Raw genomic sequence first — 15,136 nt, 5'->3', positions numbered from 1 at the left:
CAGAGTTCAGGCATCTGTCTTCAATTGTTCATAGTAATAATCTAAAATATCATTATGCTCCCCCAAAATTACTCTCCCAGAACAAAAGCATAATGATTCACTGGTAAGCAGATGAAGAGCATAAGAATCTAACATCAATCCTATTGAAGGAATAAATACTTTATAAATTCTGGCCCTCTGAACCCAAGGTGCTCATTTATGCATTGCTGGAGGAGGAACATTCTGGTATAAACTATGGATGATCTGCTGTTAACTTCAGGAAAAAAACCACCTCTCTCTAGCATTGTGCACATGTCTGGAGGGTCTTCTTGCAAGTATCTTAAAGTATCTTAGAGTGTGAGCCAAATAGGCCACTCTGAGAATACATAGGGGTATTTAAACTCTGAGAGAAAAAGCTGCCTACCTTATTCTATGCAGTAGTTCTACATTTAGGAGGTGTCTTTTTCTGAAACCATCCCAGAATATCAGATAATTAAGGGTATTATTTATCTTCAATGCTCTGATTTACAGGAGGAAACTGAAGCCTGACACAGTATCAATATCAATATCAAGTCAGAAAAACCATGGCTGGGGCATAGCTGAGTCTCCACTGAGCACTGAACTCATGAGGCCACTTGACTCCTTTCAGCTCTACAGCCTGAGCTACATTGTGATTCATGTAAGAGAGGACACTCTTGGTGGTATGTGTGTGTGGTGGGGGAGACTTGACCATTAGTTTGCTATGTCCATTTCTGCCAGTGGAGTCAGCCTCGTACACAGGCCAGCTTTTTTTTGCATTTGTTTTGCTTCTTAGTTTTATTTTTAAAGACAGAAGAATAGAAAGGTGGAGAGGGTATGGGTAGTGATAATCAACTAGGATTTTGAACTCAGCCTATATTGTCTGCCTGAAAGGATTCAGGACACTGCCTCCAACTCACCTTTCTAGTCATTTCCTGTTTTTAACAGGTTTCTTATGGCCCCATCACTTTCTTGTAACCCCTAAAGGCATTTTGTGCCCACGTCACATAGGCATTTCCACTTTTATGCCTTTGTTCAGGAGGCACCCCACCTGAAATGCCCACCCTGACTCACTCTTGGCTTGTCTTTACTGCCTGCAAGGACCACCTCAACTTTTGCCTCCTGTAGGAGGCCATTCAGGACTCTGCCATTCAGAGGCAATATTTTCCTCCTTTAAACTCCTTCCACTCTTCTCTGGATCTACTTCATAGCACTTTATATTTGCTTGGCAGGAACTGTACTATGTGGCTTCTAGAAGGCAGGCATGGTTTTACTCATCTTTGCTCAACTAACACTTATGTTTTATTGAAATGGACAAAACTCCTTGATTCTGACATCTGAGACAGGTCACTGGAATCTTAGGAGCTCTATTTGCATTACCCCTCAGGGCTCAGTATTCCTTCTCAAATAATTTCTTACCTTCTTGGGTACATATCAAATGAATCTCAGAAATGAAAATGACCTTGAAGGCCATTGAAGGACCACACTTGAAGCAAAAATTCTTATATAGCAGTGTTTCTCAAACTTAAATGTACATAGAAATTACCTGAAGATCTTGTTAAAAGGCAGATTCTGATTCAGTAGGCCCAAGAGCCTGCATTTCTCACTAGCTTCCAGGGGATGCTCATGCTGCTAGCCCTGGCGTTATCCTTTGAATCATGATTCTACAGTACTCTGAAGCTATGAATGATATAAAAAGCTACCATTGTTTGAGTGCTTAGTGCTCTGGTGCATGCATTGTCTCATACAATTCCACACCAGCCCTGTGAGGTAGGTGTTACTACTACCTTATTTTATATGTAAATGTCATAGAGGTCAAGGTCACATAGCTAGTAAGTTGTGGAGCCAGGAATGAATGAGCATATTTGACTCCAATGACCCTCCTCGTCTCACCATTTTTCTTTTTCTATAACCATCTAATGAGGGAAGTTTATATCACTATTTGTAAGGGAGTAAGACTGAGACTAACTCCATGACTCCAGATAGAAAGGACCTGGATTTCTTTACTCTGTCACATACATAATCTGCACAAAGCAGAGACACAGAATATATGCTTATGTTCCAGAGTGGAGTCCTGAGAACCTGAGAATATCAGCATTCTATCCCACTTCTAAGTCACCACAAAATCCTGGCAACTATTGACTGAGAGGCCATCTTTACCTGGCCACAGACTCTAGCTGGTATAGAGATAGCATTCCTACCACCTTCCCAGGACTTGACAGCTACATAGATAGCATAGCTATCAGTGTTTCTGAGACTCTTGGCAGTCAGCAGCAGAGAATGAGGGAAGCCAAATACAAGAGCTGGCTCATGGGAAGGGGAGATCCTCAACTTGGATGACCAGTCAATGCCAAAATTAGTGCCAGGAAGAGACTGTACTAGTCACAAATCTGCCCCTGGGGCCAACTTGAACCATGATGGGTCATGGCAAGAGCTCAGATCTGGCACTAGTAAGCAACTGGAAAACAAGAGCACAGCTCCGAGCTGCTAGACCTCTGGCTAGGCAAATCAACCTCTGGGAAAACAGAACTTGATCCTCTGTCCTCTACCAAGGAGGATTTAAAGAGACCACCAAGACTAAAAGCACTAAAGGCGTCCTGTGTGCCTCCTTCTTCTGCCTGAGGAAAAGGAGAGTTGGGCTGGCAGAAGCTTAAGATTATGGAATGTTTCCTGATCTCAGCGTACCAAAAAGACTTCTCTCTTGCCCCACTGCTGGAGCCTATGGGACAGCTATCTGTACCTGAGTTACTCCTCTTTTGAGGACAACATCCATATACTCTACAGGTAAAGGTTGATACTTCCCAAGACAAGGAGACTTATAGTGCATCTTGACCCTCTTCCTCTGCCTTGTGCTAACTCTCATCTCACATTGGCCCTGCATATTGTCCCAGTGGACTGGCCCAACACCCTATAAAGACCAGTGGCAACAGGCCCATGAACAAGCATTAAACAGAGACACATATGGTTCAGCACTCAGCAAATGGCTTGATGGATGGGAATGTTTCTCTGTGCCACCATATACCCAGGTAGTGAGAGCTGAGTGACAACTTAGATACCACATCACCTATCAATGTGCCATTTCTACCCAAGCACTGCCATTAGAATGAAATGATCAAAGAAAGACGGGAAACTTGTAGACCGACTTCCTCAGGCCTCGAGTGGGTTTCCCAGGGGCAAACTGGGTGTTCGAACCTCAGAGGTGGACTCTCGGGTAGCTCAGCAAGTGGGCCCAGGCCCCATGCTCCTCAGATGGAACTGCAAGGTTAAACTGCTGCCATAACTAATGTAGGTAGAGATAGGGTCCTGGGTCAGATTGAGGAGTGTCATAGCACCCTTTCTGCTTCCTGAGGGGTTACGGGTATCCTTGTTGGAGGACCAATATGGGAAAAGGAGTAAGAGGGTTTGTATAATACCTGCCTTTAAGCAAAATGGCTGAAGTCATGAACAAAAGTATCCAACTGAGAAACTCTCGAAGGTATTGCACGGGGCTTTGTTTTGCCATATTTCCTTTTATTTATTTTGTTTGAACGGCAGTTACATTGAGCAATGGATTCACTGGGTAAGCATTGAATTCAACATTCATGCAGACCCATCTTTGTTTCCGATGCAATGAATTTTAACCAATTAGCCACAGGGTGAGGTAGACTCTAACAAAATATGTAATCACACTGCTGCCACATATTTTCCTAAGTGTAAGGCTTAGGGACAGCCTGAAGCATGCAAAATACTGTTAGTAAATCTGAGCACACCGAGTCAATACTTTGTTCTCAAAATTCAGCCATTAATCAGGAGTGAGCAGGCACAAAGCTAACAAAGGGAGATGTCCCACATGTGCAGATCAGAACAATCAGTGGATGGCTTAGAGTTTTGGTGTCCTCAGCCCAGAACCTGAGTTCTCTGTTCTCTTCCCACTCCTTCCCGCCTACCCCTGGCCTATGGAGGGGTACAGGAAAGAATGCTCCCAGGTGGTACTGAATTCTCAGAGGCTAATTTCAAGCAAGCCAGACCCTGCCTTCCTTCTCTCTTGCTTCATGGCTCACTGTTGCCATGGAGACCAGACGCCTTCTGAGTTCTGCATTTTATCTGGAGTCCAGCCTTTGAACACCTTGGTTTAGTCAAACCCACTCACTCCCCTGGCTCCCCAGAGTATGAAAATATCTAAGCTGGATTTCTTTAGTCAATGTCTCAGGGGTCTCCTTGCCACATCCACAGAGTGGTCTGAAAGATCTCACTTAAATCCTGGTGTGGGAATGAAAGCCTACAGTTTTGTAGAAGCCTATGCGCCCATTCTTTCTTTTATGAAAGAGGAGACCTAATTTCAAACCCTGTATCACATACAGCCATGGCAAACAGACAAATGGGCTGGTGGGAGAGGTGAGCATAGGCCCAGAGGACACATGGGGCTTGGACGAGCAGTGGGACTCGGAAAGGGGCTGAGGGAAAACACCAAGAAGGAAAGTGCTGTTTGGGATATCCATAGCCCATGTGAACCTGAAGAAGCTGAAGCAGGTCTCCGACCTCAGTTTTAATTACTTCTCCCTTTTATGCAGCCAGCTACCCATTCCCATGGTTATCCCTTAGACCTTGTCATTACAAAAAGCTCCCACCATTCACACAGACCAAAAGTCTCTGGCCCTTGCTTTTCCTTGCCATGCCCTCTTATTCCTGGTAGATCATTTACCAAAACTCATCACTGGCTAACACCTGTATGTTTTCTGAATGTCAGACCCCATCTTTGCTTCATCCTCTTTGCAGGAAGTAGGCACCCTGGGCCCAGCACCTTCTTCTGGACCACTGCTCTGCCTCCTTAGATTTGGGTGCTTGAGCAGGTGAGATGCCACCTCTGCAACTCCCTGTGCTTCTAAAACTTCTAAATGGGCATTAGGATGGTCACTTTTCCAGCTTCGATCTCAGCACCTGATCTGATGCCTCCACATTTATGCTCCTCCCTTATTTTCTCCTTCAGGCCCATGGAGAGTCTGGCCAGGCAGTGGGATTGGCCATATCCAGAATAGTACCCAGGGAGCATCATTTACACAGAATAAAGACATTATTTTCAGGATCTTTCTATGGGGTCTGGGAAGCAACTTCTTTCATTCTGGCATTTTCTCCACCTTCCAGGTACTCTTAGAGAAGTCCTAAGGCCTCTGAGTGCCTTGAGGCTTTGCAGGTATCAGCTCAAAGCAGTAGTGTCTTCATTCCACTATGAGCGCTAGAGATAGGTGAGAAAGATACTCTGACATTGGACTGGCTGGGCCTTCTCAGACATCGTCACTAGGGTGACCAACTGTTCCCATTTACCCATTGCTGAGGGGTTTCTAAGGACAGAGGCCTTTCTGTGCTAAAACTTCAACAGTCCTGGGAAAACTGGGATGGTTGGTCACCCTAACCCTCACTCAGAGCTGATGACCTTGCTTCTTAAATCACTGAGCAATGATCACGTGTATCTACCTGGCATGCATCTGTGGCCATATACTCTGCCTTGCACCTATGACTATAAGGCCAGCCCCTCCACCTGGATGGTGGATTCCATTTGCTCTCATCTATCAAGGACGTCACTTCTGAAATACCACCCCACTCCCTGCATAATCGATTTTCCCTTCATTACTGGATCATTCCTATACAAATATACTATAATTTCTCCCATCTTAAAAATAAACAAAAACTTCTCTACATCATACTCCCTTCCAGCTACTGCCCTCATCCTCTACTCTCCTTCATATTAAGACTCTAAAGGCTATACCTGCAATCTCCTGTTCCTCTTCTTCCATTCTCTTATTTTAAAAAAATCTTTTCTACTTTATATTATAGAACATTTCAAACAGCCCAAAATAGAGAGGTGAGCATAATGAGCCCTCCTCTTCTCATTACTCAGTTTGCCCAGATCATACAGAAGCACATCCCAGACATTATTCATCCTCTCTTGCATTCATCTTGACAGGCGTGTTGTCCAGCCTCCAAACTGTGGTTGCTGAGCTCATCAATGACCTCCATGTTACTAGGTCACATACAGTGGTCACTTCTAGGCTTCATCTCATTGGACCTCTCTATACATCATAAGAGCAGATCATTCTCTCCCTTGGAAACACTCATTTGTTTTTCCACTTAATTTCCAAGACTCACACTGCCATGGTTTTCTTGCTCCCTGGCTGCCCATACTTGACTAGTCTCCTCTGTAGATCCCGCCTCATCTCCCAAACTTCTCCATATTGGGGTGTTCAATGGCTTCTTTCTGAAGCCTTTGCTAACCTGGGAAGTAGCATTTACTCCCTAGCTGATCTCACCCAGTCTCTTGGCTGGAAACTCCTACATTTATATCCCCAGCCAGGGCCTCTCCCCTGAACTTGACATTTCCACATGGATGATTAATAAGCATCTAAAACTTACTATGAAGCTAGAGTGAATTCACCTCACCCCCAACCTCTGCCTAAACCCTGCTCCTCCTACAGACTTCCATCTTCCTAATCCCCAGGTCAAAACATTTTGTTTTTCACCTCGAGCAGAGTGGAAACCAGATTCTGGGCCCAGTATGGTCAAGATCCAGGCCCACTCTGACCTCAACTCCTACCGCTCACACCCAGCTCCATTTGCTCTAGTCTCACAGTTGTCCCCATGCAAGCCAGGTGGGCAATGTACCACTGTTCTCTTGGCCTGGGAAACCCTTCCACAGGAATCCAGCTGACTTGATCCTTTACCTCCTTCAATCTTTGCTCATATGTCAAATTTTTCTGAAGTCTTCTGGATGCTCTTTTAAAAACTTGAACTCTTCTCTCCATTTCCCTCTATCACTTTGCTCCATAGTTCTTAACTCCATCTTGACTTCCTTCCTTCCTTCTTTCCTTCTTTCTTTCTTTCTTTCTTTCATTTCTATCATCTATTAATGGCATGTAAATTTTTCTGCTGTATCCTCAGTACCTAGAACAGTGGCTGACACAGAGCAGGTGCTCACCAAATGTGCTTACACAAAATGAACGATTAGATGGGCAATAGTATCTGCCTCCTACAAAGGGGCAATCACTTTGCAGTGCCTACCTTTTAGCAATGGCTTTCCGAATTCTTCTCTCTCTCTATCTCTCTGGCTCTCTCTGTCTCTGTCTCTGTCTCTGTCACACACACACACACACACACACGTGCGTGCGCGCATACACACACACTACCTGGCTCCTGGAATGATGTAAAGAACCTAGTGAACAATGGAAAATACCAGAAGAGTGGGAACAGGAACCAGCACATCACAATCACCCTGCAAACTGCTTAGGTGCATTTGCTGCCATTACCCCTATAAGGACTAAGGTCTGGTGTGGCTTGGGATGCACTAGTGGAAGTCATTGGAATTAACAATATTGATGTGTGGAGACTTCTACCCGACTCAAAGAAAAAAAAAAAAAAAACCTAGCTGGAGAAATTTTAAACAAACTGCCTAAAACGAATAGGGTCTCTGTAGGTACAGACAGACCTCGAGAAATTATCAGAGGTGACTCCCTTTCTAGGAGGTCAGACCCTGCTAATATGGTGTTGATGCTCTAATTTCTGGTCCCTCTAATTTTTATGACTTCCTGTCTTGCAAAATGTGTACCTCTAATAAAGACAGCCATTGGTTACTGAGTGCTCACCAATGTGTGGTTCCCATTGAGCCATTACCAATGAACTATCTCAGCTCTTTCTATTTTCAAGAGGCAGGATGTGCAGTGGTTGGGAGCATGCTCTTGAAAAACAGACATGGATTGGGAATGAAACAGTATTGTTTGATGTTGACCTGGGCAAGTTATTCAATTGCTCTAGTTTCAGTTTTTCCACCTATAAAATAGGGAGAACAAGAACTTTCTGAAATTAGAAAAGTCCTCACTGAAGCTAGAGTACACTTCTATCTCCATATGCCTCTGGGGCCTGTGAAATGGAACACGGACTGGTGTCATCTAAGCTTCCAATGAAGGCTCCCAGTGCCATTTAGAACAGGGACCATCTATGCTTGGTTCTCAGGTAATCAGTTTCATTAGAAACATATGTTAAATTCAGGGATGTGGGTTGGTAGGACAACAGCATTACCTTCGAAAGAAGGTGTGGGCTATCCTATTAGTTCTGAGAGATACACTGGGTCTACACAATGGCTGGGTTCCACCAGAAGGCCTTAGACAAAATGTAGAAACAAAGGGGTAAAAAAGGAATAAAGGAAGAGAGATAAGAAAGACAGTAGGTGGAGTTGAAACAAAACAAAACAAACAAACAAACAAAAAATATATATATATATGGAAATAAAAAAGGAATGGAAGAGGATTGAACATGCAGGATGGAGAATGGTGCCACATTAGAGATCACCAAATGGTTCCCTTTCCATGGGGTTTTTACATGGGGTTGGTCTGCCTATAGGTACCAGAGTTGAACTTGGTTTGCTCTGAAGGGAGAACGGAGCTTGGCCCTTTTCCAAAGATCTAGGCTGTGTGGGAACTAAAGCGTCCCTGATATTAGAAGGGAATCTTCATTTCCAAAGCTCCCCCACCCTCTGCCACCTCCTCTACCCACAGTCTCTTTGCTCATGAAACTTTAGTCATTATCTAACTAGGAAAATACATGCAATTTACATTCCTGGGAAGAGGAGGTTTTGGAGGCCTTTGGGTGGATGAGAATGGAGAAGAAGATCTGGTAAGGGCTATGGACATGGGGAGTGCAGGCTATGTATGCACAGGAGGGCTGGATGAGGCCACAGAAAATGTTAAGATGAGGGAGATAATATACAGTGGCTACACCCAGGAAGCGTAAGGCCTCCTGGATACACCAGGTGACAGTGACCTAGAAAATAGGTAGGGATATGGAATGATCTTTATGTTGCTCTGATGGAGGTCTAGTTAATTTGAAGGCAGCCTTACATTTATAGCCTGATAAATGTGTGATCTGGCTCCCCTGTGGCTCTGATTCCATCTTCTTCTACTCTTGGCCTCTTCTATTCTGCTGCACTCACACTGGCCTCCTTCCTACTTCTTGACATCACAAGAAAGCTACCTCAGGATCATCCTGTTGCCTCTGCCTGGGATGTAGGTCTCTGCTCAATTATTAGCTTATCCAAGAGGGCTTCTCTGATAAGAACTCCCTGCCATAGAACTCCCTGCCCCCTTACCTGCTTTAGGTTTTATCCTTACACTTATTATCAAGAACTCATTTTGTCTGCTTCCCGCAATGGCATGTGAGCTCCATAAGGACAGATCTTATTTTGTTTGCTTCTAAATATTGCTTAGCACATGGCAGGCCTCATGAAATATTTGTTGAATGAATACATGAACTAGAAGATATATAGATATAGACATAGACATAGATATAGATATATGTAAATAGGAAAGGGGGAGAGAGACAGAGAGACAGAGAGAGAGAGAGATATGGATGGAGGGAGAGGGAGAGAGAGAGATGGAGGGAGGAAGAGAGAGAGGAAGGGAGGGAGGGAGGGAGGAAGATTGATTGATTGAACTGTCTGGTGTTTCGGGGTGAACCATTTACAAGGGGTAGAGGTAGAGTGGGAAAACACTGCAGTTGAGACACCTTAGTAAGAGTTGCCATGCTCTGTGGGAAAGATCCAAATTCCTAGCTCTGCTCCATGGGTCATAGAAGCATGGTAGCCAGCTTCCAAAATGGCCCTCGATGATCCTTGGCACTTGATATTCACACCCCCGATTAGTCTCCCATTCTGTATGGGGCTGACTTGCGTAACCAATAGAATATTGTGAAAATGATGGTGTGTAACCGATAGGCTTGGTCATAAAAGACATTGTAGATACTGTCTCTTTCTTGGATCACCCAGTCTGAGGAAGCCCTGCCACTATGTCGTGAGGACAAATAGCCATAGAGAGAATGTCATAGGGAGTAACTGAGGCCCCCTGCCACCAGCCAGCACCATGTGAGAGAATTATCTTAGAAGCAGGTCCTCCAGCCCAAGCCAAGCCATCAGATGATGCAGCCTTGCTGACATCTTGTTTGTAACCTCATGAGACCCCAAGCCAGAAGCACCCAGCTCAGCTGCTTCCAAACTCCTGACGTGCACAAAACTATGTGAGATAAATGTTTACTACTGTTTCAAAATGCTACTTTTTAGAGTGATTTGTTTCACTAAAATAGGTAATTATCACAAAGTAGATGACATGAAGACTGGCCATCCTGGGTTTGAGTTAATATGGGTTTAATTAGGATTGTGTCTTTCGCTGGTTAACTGTGCAGCCCATTTCCCCTTCTGTTCACAATTTGATTCTGCAATTCTTATTAGCCACAAATGCCACCTGTATCCTCAATAAACTTTATTTAGACACAAATAGACACAACAGAAAATACATACACAGATACATATATTTTTTTCTATATAGGATAAACACACATCACATAGAGAATTTAAAAAGTAGGTGCATGGAATGTAAGAAAAATATTGCAAAGTTCCTTGTTCACTCTCACTTAAAACAGACACATATTTCAGCAGAAGACAGGGATATACCATCCCTACAACAGAATTCACAGTTGGTCTATAACAGTACACAGGTGTTAGGAAGGTAATCAGAGGAGTTAGGGAGCCAGTTACTCTTGATATGACATAATGCTCACAATACTAGCAGGACTCTGTTTAAACAAAAGACAGAATCAAGGATTCCAAACCTCCTACACAGATGCTCTGCAAGCTGTCAGATAGGTCATAAAGCAGCTCAGCAGAAATGCCATGTTAGCTTTCATGTTGCAGCTTGAAGGTCTTCATAACCTCTACCTTTGTGTCCACATCATAGAGAGTTTACATAGACACACTTAGGATGCTGAAACTCTCAACGTGCATGCCGGCTTCAAAACTCACGGTATAGTACACTGACATCAGTTTATAAAATGTGACTTTAAAGAAAAAAAAGGAATAATAGCCAAGAAGACAACAAGTATTTTGCAAATGTTGCCACATCCATTGGCAGTGTTTCCCACCACGCTGCCTGTGGTCCCCTCCCACAGGGAGCCATTGGCATTTGTGTCCTGCTCCACACCATGGGTGGAGCGGGATGGATGTCTCTTGGAAGTCTATTATTGCCCTCTAAAGTCACACTTGTGACCTTTTGGTCACTCTTGTCTGAGCCATGCATGTCACCAGGACAAGCTGCAATGAAACTGCCCTATTTATTCCTGTCCTGGATAAGCCTCTGGTCTCCAAACCATCTTCACATTTCAGATCAGGGATCCCTAGGCAACCTCTGTATTTTAGTAAAAAATGGTTTCCACTGTACCCTTCGTGTGTCCTCTTCCTAATGTGACAAATCCAGATGAGATGAAGTTATGGAGATCAGCTCCTCCACTTCGGTAAGCATCCTTCCCATAATGTCCTGCAAGAAGATGGGGCAGAATTACCCGGCGCATCCATGACAGCAACAAGACAAATGTTGCAGTTTCAGCTCACCTAACAATGGTGTTGAACTTAATTTCAAGTCAGCAGCTAAATCAGAAGGTAGAAGCAGTCAAGGAAAAAATATATATACTAATTTCATAAATTTATATATAAATATATAATATATATTTTATAAATATATAAAGTATATATTTCTACTATTTATATATAGTAAATAGTATATCAACATATTAGATATATATTACTGTGCAACAAAGACTACGAATATATATACACACATATATTATGAATATATATATACACATATATATACATATACACACACATATATAAACTGCAACAAAGAAGACAGTTTTGGAAAGGTTATGTTGAAAGCAGAGGCAGGGAAAAGGGGACACATGGCTTGATTTTGGCATTTCTGACTGAGCACACCAGAACATCAATCAGTTTGTCCTTCCATCCCTCCTTTTGCCCCAGCTTCTTTCCTTCTCTTTCTTGCCTTATTCACTTGTTTTCTTTCTTTCTAAAGCACAGAGGCATGGGTCTGATCAAGGCTGCTCTATGTATGTGTATATTTAAGAATGATACCACATCCTATGGAACTATAGCCTTGTAGCTTAGAAGAAACCCAACATCAGCTAAAGTTGACAAGTAGAATGCTGGTTATAAAACACTGGAAAAAATATTTCTGTGCCTTCCTCTCTTGATTTTCTGCAATAAGATCTTGTCTTTCAGCATCCATCTACCTGTGGGGTGGTGTGAGGAAAAGGCTGAAGGTAGGTTAGGACCCCGGGAGGAGAAATTCAAAGAGAAAGAGGGTTAATCTGCTTCTGACATTAGAAATAGGATTTCACAAAAAGTTTGAAATACAGACATTGTAAAGAAAGAACTCTCTAAACGCCGTCCTGAGATATATACATATGAAAATGGAGAAAAGCCATTTTTTGTCATGTTGCCACAAAAGTGTATTAAAGACCATACTTATAATTATAACAATGTGAAGAACTACCCAAGATGTAATGTTAAGTTAAAAGATCGGCAGAAAATGCTATATTAAATATGCTCACAATGCAGGCAAAAATTCAAACAGTACATTAAAAAAAAAAAAAAAAGATTGAAAGAAAACATAGCCAATACAGACAACTGCCTTTGGTTAGTTAAAACACGAATCTTTTTTTTCCCCTCTCACCTTTCAATTTTTCTATATTTTCCAAGATTTCTTTCTATTATGAGTATGTAATTTTTATAATATAAATAGGCAAAATACATTTCTAATGGAAAATGTACAATAAGTATAAAGACAACTCAAACCACATTTTTTTCTTAGTGAGGCACCCTCTGCATTAGATCTCAAACCTGGGTGTATGTCAGTATCATCTGAAAGCATTTAAAAACAGATGTCCAGTCACTACTCCAGGGATTATGTTTCAGTTGGTCAGGGATAAGGTAAGCCTATTTTTAAGATGCTCTCTAGGTAATTCTAATGTGCCACTGGGAAGAAGAACCATTGCCATAGAGTAAGTAGAGAAACAACCTAAGGTCAGTTTATTCATGTGGGTTCAATCACCATTTGCTGGGACCCTCATGGGTGCTCTAGCATTCTCCCTCAAAAGAGTGGAGTCTGGCTGGCCCTGTTCTGTCCTTCTCCCAGATCAGTAGCTCTCAAACCTGAGTATGCATCAGAAAAAACAGGAGGGTGTGTTTAAACAGACTACTGCACCCGCTCTCAGAGTTTCAGATTCAAGGGTTTGTATTTCTATCAAATTGTCTGGTGATGATGATGATGCGGGGTCCAGGGACCAAACTCTAAGAACCATTGTCCTAGCATATCAGGAACATAAGAAAATTATACCACTGATTCTCTCATGCCCTCCACTCTGAAATAAATATCTCATTCCTCAAGGCACAAAGCTTTCCACAAGGAACTCTCTTGCTACAAAACACTGGGGTCACAAGAATTTTATAGAATAGAATTATTGGAGCTGAACTAAGAGCCTTCTGCCCATATCCCAAGCCATATCACAGCTCCAGAAACCAGACTCTAGTTCTTAGATAAATTCATCTTCATCAGGGGTTGAAGGAGAGAGGGACAAGGGAATGTAATAGGGTATACTACAAGCCCTAGGGAGAGAGGAACCCTTGTCCTGTAATGTAGTCACTTTCTCTCCACCCATCTCCCAACAACAGAAGAGTAAGAGAAGGAAGTAAGAATTCAGAACCCTCATAAATTTGGATCTCATTAATTCAGAATCTGTGATACATCCTGCAGAATTTGGACTGGTTTATTTTTGTGCTCCTCATAAATAATATTTTTGATAAACAAATCAATACTGAGAAAGATGGAACATAAAACATTGCCTGTGCTATTTACAGTCATTTTTATCTGTCAACTGGAATAAGGCCCCTCAGGACTAAGCATTGCCCTAGTGCTTTGGGGCTATGCTTTTGGAAAGGAAGCTGAAATTTCCTGATCCCCTACTATGTGCCACACAGAGAGACAGAGACTCTGAAAACATGGCTTATTTTTTTTTTGCATAATAATAGTGAACATTTTGTAGCATATGCAGTTTACAAAGATCTTTCACATGTACTATTTCCTTAAGATTTTAATCACTACTGCATGGTAAATTGTCTATTATTATTATGCCCCCATTTTATTGATGGAAAATTGAATCCAAAGTCCACAATCTTTCTATAATTCTCACCCTAGCAACCTGACTCTCTGATCTGAATGAGTGCAGGCATGACCCTTCTGGGACTTTAGCCAGGACCCAGTGGAAATGCTAAGCTAGAAATCTACTTGGTGATGAACAAGTTCATAGAAATTGGAGGTCAGAGGTATTGAGCTTAAAGTACAAAGGTTCTGAATTGGGAAAAAGAAAGATATGCTAAGGGGCCAGGATCAAGAGCTGTTATCAGGAATAAAGAAGTTTATGGTCAGATCAGTTTGGAAAACTTTGATTAAATGAAATAAAAAGTAAACATAAAAACCAAGTCTAGAAACTAATCAATGAGCACCCAACTCTTCATGAAGCCTTTATACTTTTCAAGGGCATCTCTTGGGTAATTTTTGAGAAAGCTGCCTGTGAGGTTGAATTGGAAAAGGAAGAGTAGCAGTTTCAGCTTTTGCTCAAGCCATGGTCCTCAAATTTGAACTCATCAGACTCACCTGAATGGCACACAGATACTGGGCCCCAGCCAAGGAATTCTTCATTTAGTAGGTCAGAGGTGAGGCATGATCATTTCCATTCTAACAAGTCCTCAAGTGATGCTGATGATAACCACAGGTCCAGGGACCACACTTTATAATACTATGTTAAAGAGAACTATTGACAGGCCAGTCTTCAGCTGGATACACAGTCAGTGCTAGGATGCCAAGGTCTAGAATGATTTACATCTTATGTTTCCTCCAAAGGAACAATCAGTTTAGCATGAACAAGGGCAGGATGAAGATAACAATGGTGGGTAAAAGCAAAGCCCTACACAGTTAAAAGAAAGGGATTCAATGCCCCTTCTTTGCCTTGGCGATGTGTAGTTCATCGGTTGATGATGTGAACGATATAAATGGGTCACAGAATTCTTTATGCCCTTCTCTGTCTGGCAACCACTACCCCAAGTTTACACCTTCCTGCCCATCATTGAGGCAGGAAGCCAAAGGAGTATAAACACTGCTCAAATTGCACTTCCAGAGAAACAACCATATATCCAGCAGAGCTCCAGAAAGATGTAAGCAAGAGCTCTATGAATACCCCTGTTAAGTATCAAGAGCATGACAAACACACAGCCCCT

The 15,136-nt window shown here is 42.5% G+C and overlaps 1 protein-coding gene across 1 annotated transcript in view; it reads right to left on the bottom strand.

Moving 5' to 3' along the window:
- SHISA6 (shisa family member 6) overlaps positions 1-15,136 on the bottom strand; it is a 275,677-nt gene that overhangs the window by 131,020 nt on the left and 129,521 nt on the right. Inside the window, exon 4 of the mRNA XM_015597372.1 lies at positions 11,229-11,324. Within this exon, the coding sequence (XP_015452858.1) occupies positions 11,229-11,324 (96 nt within the window). The remainder of the gene's footprint in view (positions 1-11,228; positions 11,325-15,136) is intronic.

This window comes from Pteropus alecto, unplaced genomic scaffold (assembly GCF_000325575.1).
Source record: "Pteropus alecto unplaced genomic scaffold, ASM32557v1 scaffold398, whole genome shotgun sequence".
NCBI classification, from domain to species: domain Eukaryota; kingdom Metazoa; phylum Chordata; class Mammalia; order Chiroptera; family Pteropodidae; genus Pteropus; species Pteropus alecto.
Note: the sequence above shows the minus strand (reverse complement) of the source record. Positions and strands in the feature narration are given on the sequence as shown.